This window comes from Gopherus evgoodei, chromosome 7 (assembly GCF_007399415.2).
Source record: "Gopherus evgoodei ecotype Sinaloan lineage chromosome 7, rGopEvg1_v1.p, whole genome shotgun sequence".
Taxonomy (NCBI): Eukaryota; Metazoa; Chordata; order Testudines; family Testudinidae; genus Gopherus; species Gopherus evgoodei.
This window is the reverse complement of record NC_044328.1, coordinates 107,294,934-107,313,987: the sequence shown is the minus strand read 5'-3', so window position 1 is coordinate 107,313,987 and position 19,054 is coordinate 107,294,934. Positions and strand designations below refer to the sequence as shown.

The 19,054-nt window shown below is 46.1% G+C and overlaps 2 protein-coding genes across 5 annotated transcripts; both read right to left on the bottom strand.

Annotated features, from left to right (window-relative positions):
• Nucleotides 1-336: 336 nt before the first annotated feature.
• LOC115654672 (histone H2A type 2-B) lies at nucleotides 337-3,427 on the bottom strand. Its single transcript, XM_030569268.1, has 2 exons — nucleotides 3,366-3,427; nucleotides 337-3,100 (listed from the first exon to the last, which is right to left on the bottom strand). The coding sequence occupies exon 2, from the start codon at nucleotides 3,019-3,021 to the stop codon at nucleotides 2,641-2,643; it is 381 nt and encodes a 126-aa protein (XP_030425128.1). The 5' UTR covers nucleotides 3,022-3,100; nucleotides 3,366-3,427; the 3' UTR covers nucleotides 337-2,640.
• A 3,311-nt stretch (nucleotides 3,428-6,738) lies between these two features.
• On the bottom strand, nucleotides 6,739-17,597 carry HMCES (5-hydroxymethylcytosine binding, ES cell specific). Of its 4 annotated transcripts, none has more exons than XM_030569608.1 (7): nucleotides 17,493-17,597; nucleotides 15,387-15,583; nucleotides 13,251-13,394; nucleotides 11,968-12,087; nucleotides 10,867-11,027; nucleotides 10,048-10,240; nucleotides 6,739-8,624 (listed from the first exon to the last, which is right to left on the bottom strand). In XM_030569608.1, the coding sequence occupies exons 2-7, from the start codon at nucleotides 15,567-15,569 to the stop codon at nucleotides 8,421-8,423; spliced, it is 1,005 nt and encodes a 334-aa protein (XP_030425468.1). In that variant the 5' UTR covers nucleotides 15,570-15,583; nucleotides 17,493-17,597; the 3' UTR covers nucleotides 6,739-8,420. The 4 variants fall into 4 exon arrangements, with proteins under 4 accessions (XP_030425468.1, XP_030425472.1, XP_030425469.1 ...); XM_030569612.1 differs by having other exon boundaries at nucleotides 10,183-10,240; XM_030569609.1 differs by lacking the exon at nucleotides 17,493-17,597 and adding an exon at nucleotides 17,453-17,477.
• Between the last annotated feature and the right edge of the window lie 1,457 nt (nucleotides 17,598-19,054).

Below are 19,054 nucleotides of genomic sequence, written 5' to 3'. Positions count from 1 at the left end.
ACACACCTTCTGAGGGAGATTCAAATTTGCCTCACTAGCTGGATCATCAAGCCACTCTACATTGCCAGCAGCGGGGAGAAAAATTTGGGAGGATGACTTATGTGTAATCCCCTCACCTATCTGTGTGAACAAGGTGGGGTGAAAAGTAAATATACCATCCATGGCAATTGGGATTGCTGAACTAAATCAGGTATCTCCCCCCATCCCTCCCAGGAAGACTGAATCCAAATACAAAGTTACTGACATAAAAATATAAGCCTGTTTCCTCAGATATGACAATTCCAGTGCAAGCAAGAGTTAGGTGACGTGGTGATAACAGACAGCAAGTTTGACATACATTCAATACTGAACCAGTTTAATCAGATTTTGGGTTTGCATTGTTCTTTTTTTCAGTATCACAAGTTCTGCATTTTCTAAGAAATACAAAGCAATCTCCTTTGAGTCACATAGAATGCTGGTCCTAGAGAAACAGAAGAACACAAGACACTAAGATACAGAGACATTTTAGAATCTCCATTCTCTAAACAATGGTTTGTATATAAAGAAAAATTCCTAATGGCCTCCCGCATCCACCCCAGTATGACATAATGCTCAGTTTACAGAAGGAAAAACCCAGTTGGGTCCCATGCAACAGCAGTAAGATGCAGCTGCCCAGAAACAAGACAGTTTCCCCCAGGCCAGCGCTGAGAAGGGGTGAAACCACAGAATTCCCTGTAGCCACGCCATATCAAGTTTACTTCTCCATTATTACTAATCAGTATTCTAGTAATATATCTTTTCCACATTCTACAATGGAGTGAAAGATCCCTTCATAAAACCACTTACAGGCATCCAAATTCATCTACTCTAGATAATATAATTGAATGAGAGCAAGTTATTTCATCTACAAAATTAAGAACTGATTTGATAGGTGGAACACATGCTACTTACAGCACAGACACAGTTGTCCATTGCACTTTAAGAAGATTATGAAGTTCTGCTGTCCAACAGCCTGGACACTGCTGCATGCACATGATTCTATCAACCTTCCACATAAACTGCGCTCACAATAAGGAACAAGGCTGCTCTTTATACCAATTTCTATCAGATCACAGCTACTGTGTGTCACAGGGACTGCTAGGCTGACTTTCATGCTCATACATTATCCAAATAGCCATTTAATAACCACCACATTAACTATATATTTGCTTTATGTAAATTATAGGTTTTTAAAAAAAGAGAAACATTAATCCATTAAGGAGGATTACTGTTAACAAATGTATAATTAGTACTTCATTTTAAGACCCAGAAGTAGTGATGAACAAAAACACTATGTCATTCTAAAGTGCAATTAGGGTACAAGTGCTAAATTCTCAATAAAAGTAAGAGGTTCTGCAACATAAGGCTATTAATCTGACCAAAAAAGGAAAAACCAATGGCAGCTTCCATTCCCTGCCAATGGTAAACTCATGACCTTGTAATGCTCTTTTAGAGTATTTTCAAGTGCACCCTTTCCCCCCAAACCATACAGGGCCCACACCAACTAATGAGAACTAACTAAATCCTGCTAGTCCACTGAGTGCATGAACTCAGCCAGACAGCTACAGTAAGGGATTCAAAACTTAACAGGAGACCCAAGTTAGAGCTCTTTTACAGTTGACGACATCTTAGCTCATACCACTGGACAAAACAAGATGTGGTATCTGAATGACCAGTTCCTCCCAGAAACAGATACTACTTTTTCACATTTGGAAAGTCTCCTGGCCTCCCACCCTCCTTGTACTTACTAAGTCCATTTGTGATCACATTTCTGGGGATGTGCAGCAACAACAGGTAAAATTATCACCCTCCTGAACTTCCCTACCTCCTGCACGGAGCAAGGTGAGAAAGTAAAGTAGATCATTCGTGCAAAAGTTAAGCAACAGGGAGAGATCACCCTCCATGATTCTCCCACCCCCGCCCAAATAATATCCAGGTACAATACAAAGGAAAGGCATGGTATCTTCGATTACATCCACAAAACACAACATAAATAAAAAGTGTATTGATCAAGCCCAGTCTTCCTGCTCCAGGCTGGAGTTTTCACTGCGCAAAATATTTTCCCTTGCAGTTAGTTACACCCTCCGGAGTGGGAGGGAAAGAGAGAGAACCAACCAACTCTTCCTTCTCCCAACTGCTTCTTCCAACCGAATATAAGCAGGTCCAGAAAAACAAGCCACCAACCCCACAGATGCTGCTCTGAGAACAGAGTTGTTGACCAGCAACCCTGGAAGGATAGCTTTGCAGCCTAACAGTCCAGAAAGCAATCTAGGAGCACCAGGCAGGGTGCTGGCACCCAGGAAAGGGCTTTTTTATAATTAATTATTATTTCAAATTCAGATTGCTTGCTTGCTTACCTCCCTCCTTGCTGGGGGCTGGAGAGAAAGGGAAAAAATCACAGGCTCATAATCATTCTGTAATAAGAGCTACATCCTCCCCTGCTGCAGGACTGCAAAGCTAGCACATGGGGGTCAGGAGGGTCATGCCCCACGGCAGCAGTGGAGGGAATGTGGGGGTCGCGGGGGAGAGTGGGCACACGGACAGCATACGAGGGGAACGCCAATGCTGGCTGCACCGCCTCGCGGAGCGATTGACTTTCTGGGAATGCGGGTGGCTCGGGGCTCACTTCTTGGAGCTCTGGGTTTTCTTGGGCAGCAGCACGGCCTGGATGTTGGGCAAGACGCCGCCCTGGGCGATGGTCACCCCGCCCAGCAGCTTGTTGAGCTCCTCGTCGTTGCGGATGGCGAGCTGCAGGTGCCGGGGGATGATCCGCGTCTTCTTGTTGTCCCGGGCGGCGTTACCGGCCAGCTCCAGGATTTCCGCCGACAGGTACTCGAGCACGGCGGCCAGGTAGACCGGTGCCCCGGCCCCGACCCGCTCCGCGTAGTTGCCCTTCCTCAGGAGCCGGTGCACGCGGCCCACCGGGAACTGGAGACCAGCCCGGGAGGAGCGCGACTTGGCTTTGGCTCTCGCTTTGCCGCCGGATTTCCCTCGGCCGGACATGGCGGGGGTGACGCGGCAAGCAGAGGCCGATGCCGGCAGCTGCCGGCCGGGAGAAGAGGCGCCGAGCCGGTCCCGGGGCCTAGGGAAGGGGACACAACACTGTTATAACGCGCAGGGGCAGCCAGCCCCGCGGGCCACGACCCGCTCCTAGAGACCGCACCAAGAGCCGCCCGCCAGGGCTACAACGTGCCCGCGGGCTGCAGCGCCGAGAGGCCCGGCGACCTGCACCCAGCCCAACCGGCTACATGCCCCCGCCTGCAGCGAACCACACCGCACAGCGGCGCGCATGCAATTAAAATAAACCCTACAGGGACTAAACCCCCAGGCACAGCCCTGGCCCTCACCACCGCACTGAGAGCGATCCGCTCTGCTAGACGCCCGCAGCTGCAATGACAATAATACTTACAGCCGCTAGCGGATATAAATCCAAACCCAGGCCGCCGGCCGCTTCCCATTGGCGGCAGTGCGAGCCGACCAGGCTCCCATTGGCGGGTATTCCGATCCCTGATTTGCATAGGGCTCGCAACGCCCTGTACTCGGCTTTGGATGGGGCTGGAGTGGCAGTCGAGACGCTGGCTAGGCGGCCTGCAAAGAGGGCTGGTGGTGAAGCATATTAATGTGCAGCAACAGCAGCTGTAAGGAGACGGGAATCTTTGGCTGCCTCACAAAGCGATGCACTAGGGAAAGGAGATTTCTTCCCCTGCTTCGGCTATAGTGCTTTAAGTAGTCACGCTAGGCGTCTTTGGCGTCTGATCTGCTTCCTATCAGGCTCGGAGAAAACCCTCCACGCTTGTGTTCACCTTCTAGTCCCGCTATAAACACCAGTTCCTTGCACTGCACTGTGCCCCAGTAGCTCTGGGACTCCCGGCTGAGCCTCTTTCTTTTTGGGTACAATATTCCCCTCTCTTCTTGCCCATGTATGGGCCAAATCACTTTAGTATTGGATTGAGGGGGAGGGAGAGAGTCGTCACAGGCAAGAAAAAAATATATTTTTCTCCTCTATTGTTAAGAACAATGTGGGCAGGTAGATTTTGTGCCAGGGCAAATGACTACTGCTCCTGTCTTTCAGAACAGGGCACCCTAGCTTTGTAAGCAGGAAACTAAGAAGGAGGAAGCCTCACTCTAGCCTTTTGGCACCACTTTACCTCTCTTGAATATCAGCTTCCACAGCTTTAAGACTTTCCCCAGGACTGCTATGAAGTATATACACATGTGGACCACTTAAACTTGAATAAATGTTTATAAAACATTTGGAAGGGCTGTATCAGTGTTAAATGCTCTAGTAGGAATAAACATTAGACACAAACCTGGCTGTATGATCCAGACTCTGCCCCTCCTGTTCAACTCTGCTATTTTGACCCATCATGAATTTTGGGTAGCTCCAAACTCCAGGCTTATGCTCATGAGCAATACTTAAGTGCTAACCTGGGTTGAAGCACACCCAATGGAAGGGGAAGCAACTGGCCACCAGGTTCCTATATTAAAGTAAAAAGAGGAGTGTGCAGATTATCAGTTTGAACAGCTGTAAGTACCACCACTGGTACCTGTCCTGCTTGTGCTGGGAAGATGGACAGCTTTTGTCTACAAAACAGCAGGACTCTGAAATGAAGAGGTTTTTTTTAAAAGATCTGCCAACATAGTGACACTGTAGACCACAAACAGAAGAGCAGCCAGTAGATCACTCTCTCCCTACTTGAGCAAGCTGTATTTCCCCTAGGGGAGTACCATGGAGGAGCAAGCAGTCTCTCATCTTCTCATCTTCTCAATAAAATCAAGGACAATCAGCAAAATACAGGGGATCCCAGCTCTCTTGTAGATCCCAATTTTGGTAGGGCAGATCTGCTATCTTGGCTAATGTAAACACAGCCTTTTTTCAGCAAATAAATCCCACCATTTCTAATACTGGAGTAGTTCCATCACTGGGAGCCCTAGTGTACAGCAGCTACATCATCATATAAATCTACACGACACAGCGGTTAAAACCCTAGTTGCTGCTGCTTCCACCAACTTTTTCTATATTAGGGCTTCCATTTTGCTACCACCAGTGAGGGAGTGTGAAACTTTTCAGAAAAAAGGCTAATGTAGACATGTCCACATTGTCCGTCTTTGATCAAACCGATAATGCTACTACCTGCCCTTCTAGAAAAAGGTCTATTATCTCACTGTGCAAACACCTAAAGAAAATCTCATTTAATTTCAGTCTCCTGCTACCTTAACAGGATGGGCTTTTTCCTTTCCCAAAACTAATAAACTTCCCTGGCTAGTGGCAATGGGTTTGCAAGCCCTTGGTTTTAGGGGCTAGGTTTTATACTCGCATGTAAAAGACAATTCCTCATTCCTGAGAGATCAACACTAAAAAAAAAATAAAAAATTGTTTTCTAAGGTTACTGACACAGCTGCTGGCAGAACTGGCATTTGGCTTTCAACAGAAGGGCTTTATTTGAAGCAAGTATATGAGCTTCAGGATGAGATTATGGCACCAAGTATGTTCATTTAAAAAAAATTAACAGTTTCTGAATGGAGACACATTTGATTTGGAAATAGACATAAGTTTAAAGGTGTTTAGAAATAACAGTTATAAATATAGTTATTTAGTGATAACACTTCTGGTGCTTTCTACCTGCAAAATGCTCTACACATAATTAGCCCTTATGAGTGTTGGGGGAAGGATTATTCCCCATTTTACAGATGGGAAAATGGAGGCAGAGAGGGATTATGAGTGGCTCAAGGCAATAAAGGAGTATTAGGAGGATTAGAATTCAGGTATTCCTGATTGCCAGGTCTGTATTCACCTCATGCCTCCCTCCATTAGTAGCAACAGGGAGTTTAAAAACAATTATTAAATGCATGCTTGTTACTTTTTGTAGAGTCTGTTCTGTAATGGTTGATGTTTACAGCCAATGCACTGAAGAAAGACAGCAAAATCATTCTGTCTAGAGAAGAAATTACTTGGCAGGGGAAGAAAACTATTTCTCATTTTCTGCACGTTGCTTGCTAAAGTACATAGATGGTGTTGAGGCAAAAGTTTCAGGGACCACAAATCAAGCCCTCTGATTCTTCCAGTTTGGAATAGGGCTGAAATTATTTTGTCTTGAGAGATTAATGATGGAAATGATAGGGAAATAGACTGCAAAACTGTTTCTGGCTAGTTTACGTTAACCATAGACTAGGGGAAACCCTACATCCACCCAAACTACTGATGAGCTAGCAGGAGACATTCCCTAGCTCCTCAAAGATGTCAGAAATGGGGCTCAATGGAGCATTTCCCAATGAATGTAATGTAGCGAGTTATGGTCAGATTCTCATATATCTTGGATACAGTTTGCTACTTTTAAAATAACTCACTTCCCTGCAGCATGGATTTGGTTCTCCCCCATTTAATGGTATCTCACCATACTCCTGTTTGACACTCCAAGGGCTGCTGCTCAACCGCCCATCCCCCAAGACTCTCCACAGCAGCTAAGCATCTGTGGAGCTCCCTTAGAACAAAGCAGTTCTGAGTGGAGCCATCAATCTGCCTTCTGAGAATATTTTAATTTGTAAATAAACTCTTACCTCTCCAGGAACTTTATCCAACCAAAAGTCTTACAGCTCACTATACTCTACGAATTCTCTCTTTTCCCAAGAGTGAGGAAGACACATTATTCACATTGCTTGTGGAATGGATGATTATGGATTGATAACAAGTACAGAGAGACAGACTCACGGACACATCACAACAAGCCAACTGATCACTTTTTATTTTCTACAAACTACTACTTCAAATACAAATAAGTGATGCTCTCCAGAGAACTCCCACATGCTAAGGGCTTTGCTCTAACATTTGACTCTCACTGTTTGTTCAGGTCCCAGACCAAATACAAAAAAATATACTTTAGTGACAGTCCAGTGATCTACCTACTCAACAGAGTGATTGTTCCCTCTCTGAATCAAGAATTCAGAAAATACTCTCTAAATCTTAAAATCCTATTAATAAAAAGATTGCACAAACATTATGGCCAAGACAAGGTTTCCCACACTACTCCCCCCAAAAAATAATAAAGCTAGGAGTTATGGCTGCCACAGGAGACAGATTAAACCCAGTAATTCTCAGGAACCTACTCTCTAAGGTCATGCCAACGCATTAAAGCTTGTTTTTCAGTGGTACTGAGTACCTGCGGCTTCTACTGACTTCATTTGGAGCTGTGGGCACTCAGCACTTCTGAACATCAGAACTTTTCTCTTTAAATTTACCAGTGTTGCTACTGTCAATGTGAGATCTGGTGTAGACAATATGCTGCCATTTTACCACTGTGTCATCTAACCCTGCTCAGAGCATGGTTAGACAAAACTGGTTAAAATACTGATTCATGCCTACATTATAACTTCCATTGCTGCCACCAGTGGTAGCAACAGTGGGAAATTTGAGGGGATACTTCTAGTGGCTTCCATATTATATCACCACTGGGAAATGGTTTTCAAAGCAGCCCTTGACAATAGCACACAGACTCCTTAAAGACAGGTCAGCCTGTCAGAAATGGGACAGACAATGCGCATGGAAAAGGACTTAAAGGTAAGGCCACTTTTTACTTTCACCAGCAAAAATGACTTAAGGCATTTCTCTCTTATTCTTACACACACACAAACACACAGTCCTCCCCATTTCCACAGCAGAATGCTTCCTCAGTTTTAAAAGGGACCTGTATCCATGGCACTTACTTCCAGGATCCTGAACTTCCTCCTTTCCACATCAGGATTCCACTGTTCTGGAACCCGTATGCAGAGGCCCATACATGTTGCTGTGCTGACATAAAGCAAGGCAGGTTACCCCAGAATTTCCTGACCTTGGGAAATGGGGCTTTGTCTCTGATTTAAATACCAATTTAACATAGGTTATTTTGTTCATTTTTCAGCTGCAGAAGTTCTTAAGCATCAAAAGTGTCCAAAATAATCTATATAGAACAGACACTATATAGGAGAATTAACACAAAGGAGAACCAGTTGAATACCACTGCAGGAAGAATTCCATGCAGTTTTTCTGTTCCTCATCCAATGGGAAGAGCATGGACTGGGTTTAAGCGCCTCTCACACATGTACCTAATCCATAAATGTTCCCAAGGCAGGTCAGTGACAAGCACTGGGCTACAGTGAAAAAGTTGGTGGGAGGTGAGCATTTCACATTAAATCTATGTCCCTGCTAAGGGACGGCAACAAAGAAAGTTTTAAAAACCAAACACTGCTCTCTTGAATCAGTAAATCATCAGCACAAGAAGGGAAACAAGCTACAAAAATCACATGAGTGCTAGAGATCATGTTTAAATGCTCAATGCAACAAGGTCACAGGAATCTCAGTACCAGTCTGCAGGATCTAACAGGCTAACATGCTGCATCTACTTAGGAACACAGAACTGAAAGTCAGTTCATTGAGTTTTGGGCTTCTTTGCACAAGGATCCCCTTCTTCCTTCTTCAGCCACTGTTGCATTAAGGCTGCACTGGTTCTCTTGGGTGCAGCGATTTGGATGAACTGGCTGGACCATCTTGGCAAATCATCTTCCTCTTTCTTGGGAGATTTGTTTTTCACCCAATCCAACATCATTTTGCTGCTAGTGCTGACTTTGGTTTCCTGGCAGGACAAATTACAATAAGAAGAACAAGAACCACAGAAATAGCTGGTCATATATGCAAGGCACATCGGAAAATGCCCACATGGGTACCAAGTCAATGAGCTGGGTCCATTTTCAGAATGGGGAAGGTGCAGCAGCAACATCACTCCCTACAGTTACACAGCCTTGCAGAAGGTCCCCATGGAAGTCCCAGTCAGATTAATCCTAAATGCCATTCAGGAAAGAATATACTGTACTAAGCAGAGTGATCCTGACACTTCACAACATGGTTTATTTCTGGAAAAGCAGGAAAAGGAATGGGAATCCTAGAGGGGCTTTCACTGCAGTGACTCTCTCTCCAACTGAGGATGGATGGCTGCCTTTGGAAACATAAAAACAGCCATACTAGGTCCAAAGGTCCATCTATCCCAGTATCCTGTCTTCCAACAGTGGCCAATACCAAGTGCCCTCAAGGGAATGAGCAGAAAAGGTAATCACCAAGTGATCCATCCCCTGTCACCCATTCCCAGCTTCTAACAAACAGAGGCTAGGGACACCATCCCTATCCATCCTGGCTAATAGCCATTGATGGACCTGTCCTCCATGAACTTACCTAGATCTTTTTTGAACCCTGTTATAGACTTGGCCTTCACAACATCCTCTGGCAAGGAGTTCCACAGGTTGACTGTGTGTTGTGTGAAAAAATACTTCCTTTTGTTTGTTCTAAACCTTCTGCCTGTTAATTTCATTTGGTGACCCCTAGTTCTTGTGTTATGAGAAGGAGTAAATAACACTCCCTGATTTGGGAGTTTCTCAGAGCCATCCTGAATCAATTAGAAGGAGTAGCTCAAGAATCTTACATGGCATAATCTACCTCTCATCCTCAAGCGCTGAGTGAGCTCCCAGCCCCTAATGAACATCTAACAAAACATGTGATTTATTCTCTTATATTCTATGGCGTGGCCTCCCTCCATGAGTAAAATTTTTGAATACCTTATTTTTTATTGCATTTTTAGCCCATTACACAACTTTGATGCATTATTTATTCTGTCATATAAGATGATAAATTTGCATGCTAGGATCTGCAATCTGTATTTATATTTTACTTCAAACATTCTATTTTCCCTTTTGTCGCTATTAACGAAAACAGCACACACACACCCCGAGCCTGGTAACCCTTAAGCCTGGCACTCCAGACAGTCACCTGCCCCTAAATCCAGCCCTCCATTTTCTCCTCTGTAAAAGGCCCTTCCAGGCTGAACAATCTATGCATCTATGAAAATGGGTATAAATTATCTACCTGACAGGCAGGATTAATCCATTAACGTTTGGAAAGAGCAGCGGAACCCCCACTTAGACAGAGGACAAAGTACAATTATATTTATTATTATTAAACAGTATTATGGTAGGGAAGTCTGTTTTGTGTCAACCACCAGATCTTACCATCTTTGGTCCCAACCCAATGGGAACGAGGCATTCTGGTGTATTGTTTCTGGAGTTGTTTACTATAGTGGAAACCGGGTGGAAAGCAATGTTCTCTGTGGAGTGGATGAGCCTAAGGGCTTCCTGTGTTGATACCTCTGTAAAGTCCAACCATTTCCTGATGGCCTCATCCCCATCCAGGATAGCTGGCATCCTAAACATGGGAGGAGATGCAGAAATCTTAAGACCACATAGAGAAACACAACTTATCCGCCATGTGGCAGGACTGGGTGATTTGGGTGAAAGCCAAATTAAGATCCAGAATTAACATGATCCAGATTCCAGCTATCTGGGGATTAACTGTGTTGGCAATAACTCTTATGTTAAGAAAAGGCTAAAAGGCATACAGACCTCATTTCTGAAGCCGTGGGGAAAGGACTGAGCAATGCAATGTTTTTCTGTGAGGCAAACAGTGTGCTAACTTCACCAAAGCAGCCTGCTTCCCCAGAGGAGGCAAAGGGTCTGTCAATCACTAGGCAGCCCTATGAGCAATTCAATTCTTATTGCTACCAGCAAGGGGCCAAACACAGTGATTTATGGCAAGAGCAAAATTCAGTGACCTGAAACAAGTCAGTAATGTTCTAATGTACTTCTCTAAGGGGATCAGGCAGAAAGAGCATGGAAGAATTTCTGGCCTGTGTGTTCTTGGCCACCAAGGCTATGTATGTACAGTCATACTACCTGCTCCACAGAGGTAAAAGTAACGTTTTCTGCCACACACTCCCCACTAATCTCTGCCAGTCTAAACTCTACCAGTCATAGCCAGTCATTCTCACTTGCCTGTTATGGATAGCACTTAAGCCTTTAGACGCATCTACTGTGATGATGGTGTAGGTGTACAATGCATCCCCTCCATCAGGAGGTTCCCAGCAATCAAAAATCCCAGCCATGGTGAGTAACCTCCAGCCTTTCCACTCTTCATCATCATCTTTCCCATCTGCCTGGAAAAAAAAAAGATACAGAATGATCACAATCTTTCCTAACCTCCTTCCTGTGCTAGGCAATTTCAATACAAAGATATTTAAAGGCTATCTGATACCTCACAGAAAACACTGAAAACCAGTGTAGTTCAGCTACCCGTGACTCATTTGCTATTTTAATTACTCTTCTCTATTTCTAGGGATGTTTACACAAAAACTTTATTAGGAGCATCATCTTACACTGATACTTTTCCACCTCTCAAAGTCAATATCCTCCACCTGTGCATCGTAATCTGTTACTTTGTAAATTATTGTGAAGTCACAGAAGAGGAGAAAGGATAAGCAACAGTAGCAGAGAAGATATTCCATGTAACAGATTACATTTCCATGAAAAAATAAATAATGAGGGGAGAAAGCACAACAGACAGAGAAGAGTTTCTGAGATTACTCAGAACTCTGCTCTGTGAAATTTTAGCAAGGCCCACTGACTTCAACGGGAGCACTTTGTGCTCAGCACTTCTCAGGATCAAGCCCTACGTTAGAACAGTGATGAGCACACTGTAGATCAAAAGGCCATGCACAGACTGCAGCGTTGGGTGTACCAACACATATTACAGCAACAGTTCCAAACATAAGAGACGTTAATCTTTCTGCATTTCAGGACTTTAATATATAGGGGATGACTACATGACTGCAGGACATCTTCCATCACCGCCAAAGCCCTCTTTCCACCTGCCTGGAAGTTAGGCCTCACCACACATTCAAGCTGCGCTGTCTCCAATATCCTATGCCTGAACCTCAATCACAAACACAGCTGGAGCGAGCAGGAATTTACAAAATAAATATGTTTTTCTTCAGGATAAGTGACAACTGATTAATATTTCTAAAGCCTTTGCAAACCGAAAAGTGCTATATTGCATTGCTGAATATTAAAACAACATTGTTGCTGGGAATCCAGTACCATTTCTTGCTTGGGCTGTGGGAAGTAAATGAAATAGGGCTGCTTCTTTCCATTGTGCTGCTGCCATTCATAGAATCCATCTGCCAGCACTACACAGCGCTTGCCCTTTATCAGAGGTCCCTTTGGGAAGAGAAGATTTGACCATGTCACAAATCAAAGCAGATGGCAGCTTGGAAGGTATTAAAATAAAAGAAACATGTTTGTCAGGAGGGGAGGACAAGGCCATGGCTGAAGTATAGGGAACACATTTATTTATAACCCTTTTCGTATTTTATAACTGATCCTCAAATGCATAGACATAAAAGCTGTAGGTCCATACTGAGGTTCTGTTCACATAAAACTATGCTCTGCTATCAGGGTGTATGCCACTATTAAAAGCTCTTGAGGAAGTTAGAGCCTTATTATGTAGTTAATTACTGTATATGTGTCTTATACATAGTTATCTGGTAGTGTCCCCTAACCACCTAGGAATTAAAATGCATTAATACATGGTGGTGGCAGCATGAGAACTCCACACTAGCACAAGATGGAAATCTAGTCATTCTATTCCATTCAAGAAGTTTGATTTAGTTTAAAATATGTCACTGTAGTAATTGGCACTCTGTCTACTCCCTTTCATTAATATCAATGGGAGATAGGCACTTAAATCCCCACCCCACACCAAAATTAAGTTGGAGGTCTTCTGCAAGTAATACTTAGGGTAATTCTGAAAGTCTCTATTTCACTGAAGGTTATGAGCAGTAAGACAAAATAATCCTTCATGTTCTCACCTTCCATCATTTACAGCATGACAGAACCCCTTTTATAGACTCCCACCAAACAGTACACCCACCTTCCAGCTGAGGGGGGTAGTATAAGTCTACCTCTGGAACTCTTTGTGCTGCTGCTCAATAGGCTTAGCAGACAAGCTTTTTATTAATTTCAAGTAGAATTTTATTCCAAAAGCTTTCTTTTTATAGAGCCAATGCCATTGTTTTCTCCAGTCTGATCTGTACTTGAACCAAACAGTGGGTTATCTTAAGGCCACCTGGTCAAATACAGCATGCGAAAAGCTATCACTTGTCGGGTACTTCTATTTCAATGAAACTGAGATGCAAGATTTTACAATGTGTCATTCAGAAGGATTTATTTTCTGTGCAACAGGGTGGTGGTGGCCAATTCTTGTTAGGAAGAGGTTTAGATCTCTGGTTTACAAGTCATTAGTAGCACTGCTAGGAGCTGATGATTATAAAATCTTCTCTCTCTCTCAAGACTTATTAAACGCGATAATATTGTAAACTTACCTTGTAGGAGAGTTTCTCCATCATAGTATCGCTGCGACAGTTGGACGTTTTATACTGCATTTTGGAAGGGTCATCGTCTCTAAACCAGGCTGGGACTAATCCCCAGCGCATAGCTGCAATGACACGCTCAGAAGAGTCAGCATCCTGTCACATAAAATAGAAAAACACCTCATGCAAGTACATGCAAGACAGGAGCAGACAGCAAATTACAAAGTAATCAGAGCATATCATAGCTCTCTGCCTTCTCCATTATATAGTGGAAACTACAAACAAATCACAGCAAACTCACTCACTACAACTAGTGGCAGAGAGCCTAACAAGAAAAAAGGAGCTTACAGATAACTTATTAAAGTAACATCTTACATTTTACGAAGAAAGGTTACTTTCTGACGAGAAAGAAACGTTTGGTTACTGTTCTGCTAGTTACTTTTCTTTGCAATTCTATCACTTCTGTTTTGTATGGGTGTGAGAATATACTCTGTGCTGATACATGACTGCAATCGAAAAATGATTAAAAAGTAATCAGTAATTATTACTCCTCTGAGAAAGTCATTGAAAATATGCAAGGGATTAATTTTCAGACCCAGCAATATGCAGTAAGGCTATTTTAAAAAAATAAATATTAACACCAGTGGTTATAAGGAACATTCACTATATAATACAATATTTGCGTATAATAGTAAATTTGCAATTTTTACTTAACTAATACTATTCAGGGATCTTCCACTCTAAGCATATTATACATTCTGCCCTACTAAAAAAAGTCCCAGCAACACTGTCATCTTAGGGCCTTTCCCAATGCAGTGAATAATTATAAAAGGACACTGTTAGGTTCCTTATATTTTTTATTTTAAAAAAAATTCTTACAAATGTTACAAAAATAACTTTGTTTTAATAATCTGAGCATTTTTAAAGTCTAACTTCCTTTCACTGTTCACATTTTTGCATTTTTTCTCAGCTTGGACAATGGAAACAGACTGTGGGTTTCACTTCTGCTTCTAGTCAAATTCACTTTCTGATTCTCAGGTGCTAGCCAAAAGCTGCAATGTTTGGGTGGTTAATACCACAGGGAAATGGTTTGTTAAAAAAAGTTCCCAATGAACAAAACTACACAGAAACATTTCTATTGGCCTTCAGTTTTGAAAAACCTTTCAGGCCTACAAGCAGAACAGAAAGCAGCAAAGAAAAGCACAAATCCAATTGTTTCTGCTTCAACATTGTAAATAAAGTGTGTCACACTGTCCCCAAATAGTGAATAAGCAAGGAAAGTAGTTTAATAAAGATGACTGGATGATCAGATGTTTGCCTGTGTTAATAGTTAGGCTGCTGGAACGCTCGAGACACTACTATCATATTGACCAATACCATCTCATTGTTTCCTTATACTCCTCCATCAGTCTGCCTACATCCATCTGTTGTCTCTGGTCTTACACACTGATATTAAGTTCCTTGAGACAGGGACAATCTTTTTTGTTCTCTGTTTGTATAGCGCCTAGCATAATGGGGTCCTGGTCCATAAATGGGGCTCCTAAGCACTACAGTAATATAAATAATAAATAGATATGTTTCAAGCACCATCTTTTTCTTCTTTGTGATCTCATCAGCTATTGCAGGAGAATTGTGGAATTTTAAGTATAATATTTAAGCAGTAAAGGAAGAAGTAGTTTTCAAATGCTGTGTTTTAAAATGCTGTACAGGTGTATTGGTTTAGGATGATAAAGTGTTAATATTTTTAAATTTAATCTTTAAACATTTCTGGTTCTATAAATCTAAGCAGTTGTAACAAATAACTAATTCCTGACATTTCAGCAGAACTTAAAACACCTTTTTACTGTAGAAGTGGGAACACATACAGAACTATTAATATGGCAAGCATGTGTACTGAAAAGCCTGAAATGTCAGTATGAATTCCTGCAAAGCAAATACTAGCAGTAGGAGTCTGGAGATACAGAACTAAAACTAAACTACTAAGGCTTGAAGAGACTGAAACCTGTGATACTCCAAAATATAAAGACATTTATATCAAATTGGTCAAGTACAGTTGTGAAATATACAGTTACCCCCCTTCAAACTACTATTCATTGTATATGATGCACCATAATGCATGCTGAGTAATTTGTTCTGCTTGAAGGCTACCTTCTCAAAGTGTCGTCGGGAAACCAGCACAGGGCTGTTGGACTGGGGACTCTTGTTGTAGGAGGGGCTGTATTTATCAGCATCTCTCCATTCAGGTTGTCTTATTCTACCATGGTTATCACGGTACACACAGGCCCGGCGGATGCGATCTGCTCCCAGAGCACAGGCCGTGCGCCCACACATTCTTCACAAGTTTCCTAAAGGAAGAAGATATTATATGCTGTGGAACAATGGCCTAAAATCTGACTTCAGGTGACAAAGCATGATCACATTTCTCCTACATGCATGTCTTCCCCTACAACTCAGCCTATGGCAAGGTGTCAGGGGTTTATTATTTACCGAGCCCAAAAGTGTGCTGATACTGTAAAAAAAATAAAAAAAGACCCTAAGACTTTAATGATCTAAGGAAGCATACAATGAACAGATGAGAGTACAAGTGGTGAGTGGCTAAAGTGTCATATTTAACGCACACCACATAGTTCCATGGGCTTTTTAATACTTAATTCTCCCAAACCTTCTCCTCCACTTCTTTCAGTGGGATAACTAAGGACTGCAGTTGAGTAACATTCAGAGGGGGGCTGGGAGGCCACATGCTCAAAGCTATCTTTAATTGTTACATGGTGCTCAGATAGAAGAAATAGGTGCCTTGAAAAAAAAATAAGATGGATTGGTTTTGCTGCCCACTAACATATCCACTGAAACAGACCTCCGGACACAGGCTAAGGGAGCCCTTTGTTCCCCTGTGTTTACTTTAACCATACATTTAAATCTACAGGAATCAGTAAGTCAGGGGATGCCCCAAGCAGCACAGCTCTGGGAAAGGGGGAGTGGGAATTGCTACTCTGGGTCACTGGTTGTTGGACTGGGGTTTTTGAGGGCCAGCCTGGTAGAGTATGGAAAAGGGGTCCCCTGCTCAGACAGAGAGGAGTTTGGAGAAAGTCAGGGGACTGAGAGGGGCTGCTGATAGGGGGAGGGGGAATTGTAGGGGGTTCCTGGTGGGGGAGAAAGGGGCTGAGAGAGTTCGGTGCAGGACTCACCACCCAGGGACTGTGGGGGTCTCTGGTGGGGGAGGGGGAGAGTTCCTGCCCAGCAACTGAGGGGGTTTCTCATGGGGGGCAGAGAGGTGGGGGGGGGAGGTTCCTGCCCAGGGATTGAGGGGTTCTCCAGTGGGGCGCTGGGGAGGGGTTCTTGCCCAGGGACGGAGGGGCTCTCCGGTGGGGGGGGGGGAGATTCCTGCCCAGGGACGGAGGGGCTCTCCGGTGGGGGGGAGGTCGGGTCCTGCCCAGGGACGGAGGGTCTCTCCGGGGGGGGGGGGAGAGTGCGGGGCGGGTCCTGCCCAGGGACGGAGGGTCTCTCCGGGGGGGGGGGGAGTGCGGGGCGGGTCCTGCCCAGGGACGGAGGGTCTCTCCGGGGGGGGGGGTCGGGGCGGGTCCTGCCCAGGGACGGAGGGGCTCTCCGGGAGGGGGGTTCCTGCCCAGGGACGCAGGGTCTCTCCGGGGGGGGTCGGGGCGGGTCCTGCCCAGGGACGGAGGGGCTCTCCGGTGGGGGGGGTCGGGGCGGGTCCTGCCCAGGGACGGAGGGGCTCTCCGGTGGGGGGGGGGAGATTCCTGCCCAGGGACGCAGGGTCTCTCCGGTGGGGGTCGGGGGCGGGTCCTGCCCAGGGACACAGGGTCTCTCCGGTGGGGGGGGGGGGGTCGGGTCCTGCCCAGGGACGGAGGGGCTCTCCGGTGGGGGGGGTCGGGGCGGGTCCTGCCCAGGGACGGAGGGGCTCTCCGGTGGGGGTCGGGCGGGTCCTGCCCAGGGACGGAGGGGCTCTCCGGTGCGGGGGGTCGGGTCCTGCCCAGGGACGGAGGGGCTCTCCGGGGGGGGGAGGGGAGATTCCTGCCCAGGGACGGAGGGGCTCTCCGGGGGGGGGAGGGGAGATTCCTGCCCAGGGACGGAGGGGCTCTCCGGGGGGGGTCGGGTCCTGCCCAGGGACGGAGGGGCTCTCCGGTGGGGGGTCCTGTCCGGGGTACGCTGGCCCCATGGTGGGTTTCTATTGGGCTCGCCTCGCCCTGGTCTCTCCCAGGCCGCTCCGCCGCCCAGCCCAGGGTAGGTCCCGCTCACCCGGCCGTTACCGACACCTCAGCCCGCCCGCTGCTCCTGCCGCCAACAAGCCGGCGGTGGCGGGTCCGAGCCGCCGCCTGTGAGAGGGCAGCGGTGGGCACGTGACGGGGATGGTGCAGCGCCCCGCAAGGCTCTGCCCGCGGCACCGCCACCTGGCGAGGGTGGGGTGAGCGCGGGGGCAGCCCCTCCCATCCCCGCCGCAGCCAGGCGGGGCAGTCCCAGCTCAGCCCCCGCGGGAGAGCCGGGCCCCACGCTGGGCAGTGGGACCAGACAGCAAATGTGAAAATCGGGACGGGGGGTGAGGGTAATTGGAGCCTAAATAGGAAAAAGACCCAAATATCGCGACTGTCCCTATAAAATGAGAAATCTGGGGAAGGGCCATGTTCGGGAGCTGTCCAGGGCCAGGAGGGAAAGCGGGGGCAGGGAGGCCTCCAGGGCCAGGAGGGAAAGCGGGGGCAGGGAGGCCTCCAGGGCCACTGCTACCATTTAGGCAGCCTAGGGCGCCAGAATAATTGGTGGGCAGCATTTTGCCGGAGGGGGCGGCAGGTGGCTCCGGTGGCGCTGCCACAGTGGTGCCTGCTGGCGGGCGGCTCCGCGCGTGGCTCCAGTAGACCTCCCACAGGCACCACGGCGGCAGCTCTACGGGAACCGCGGGACCAGCGCGTGGGGTGGCGAAATTGCCGTGCGCCGAGGGCACTCAAACCCCTAGCGCCGGTCCTGGGTGCCTCAACCTGTCTGCTCTCTCTAGAGCTGTAGGCCCCCAGCTCTGCTCTGCTGTGGGGCTCTGGGCACAGCCCAGGTGCACCCATCACCCATGAACCTGCCCCCAGTAGCGCTCTGCACCTTGTAACCCCTCAGTCAGGCCTAGATGGTGAAGCCATATCAACCTCATCAGAACGTGGGGGCCAGCCTGAGCTGGTGGAATGAGCATTCCTGGCTCCCTGCCTGTCAGCTACACATCTCTGCCAAAGACCTTCCCAAACCCTCCCTTGTGTGCCTGCAGGCTGTGCAGTCAGCTGCCTGCTCAGCCTTGTGTTTTGCTGTAATTCTCATAGTGCTGCTGCAAATGCAGCAAAGGGAAATAGGACCACTCTAGTAAGAGGAGACACAAGAGCTCATTCTCCTAGCTGACAGACAGCTGCAGAAGCCTCAGGCTAGCACAGGGCGTTGCACAGGTGCATTTGTTTCCCTATAGTGGCCAAAGCCACAGGACCAGGAGCGACAAGGTTTGCTTTAAAACAAACAAACAAACAAAAAAAGAAGAAAACTGAAGTGGGAGGCTCATGCAGAAGGTGATGAGTAAGGAGAACTCCTTGAGTATTAGCACGGGATATGGTGAACACCCCAGTAGGGTGGTGAGAAAGGTGAACAGAAGAGGCAATGACAAAAAACTGGTGCTACCCTGGATAATCCCTCTGTTTAAAGCATGCAAGACAGGCATTGTCTATGACAATATCCCAACCAGTCATACATGCCTTGTCAGTCTTGCAGTACTGAGTTGGTGCAATGCCTTTGGCTACACCTTTAGACCAATAATAAATAATTATGTAAATTCCATCAGA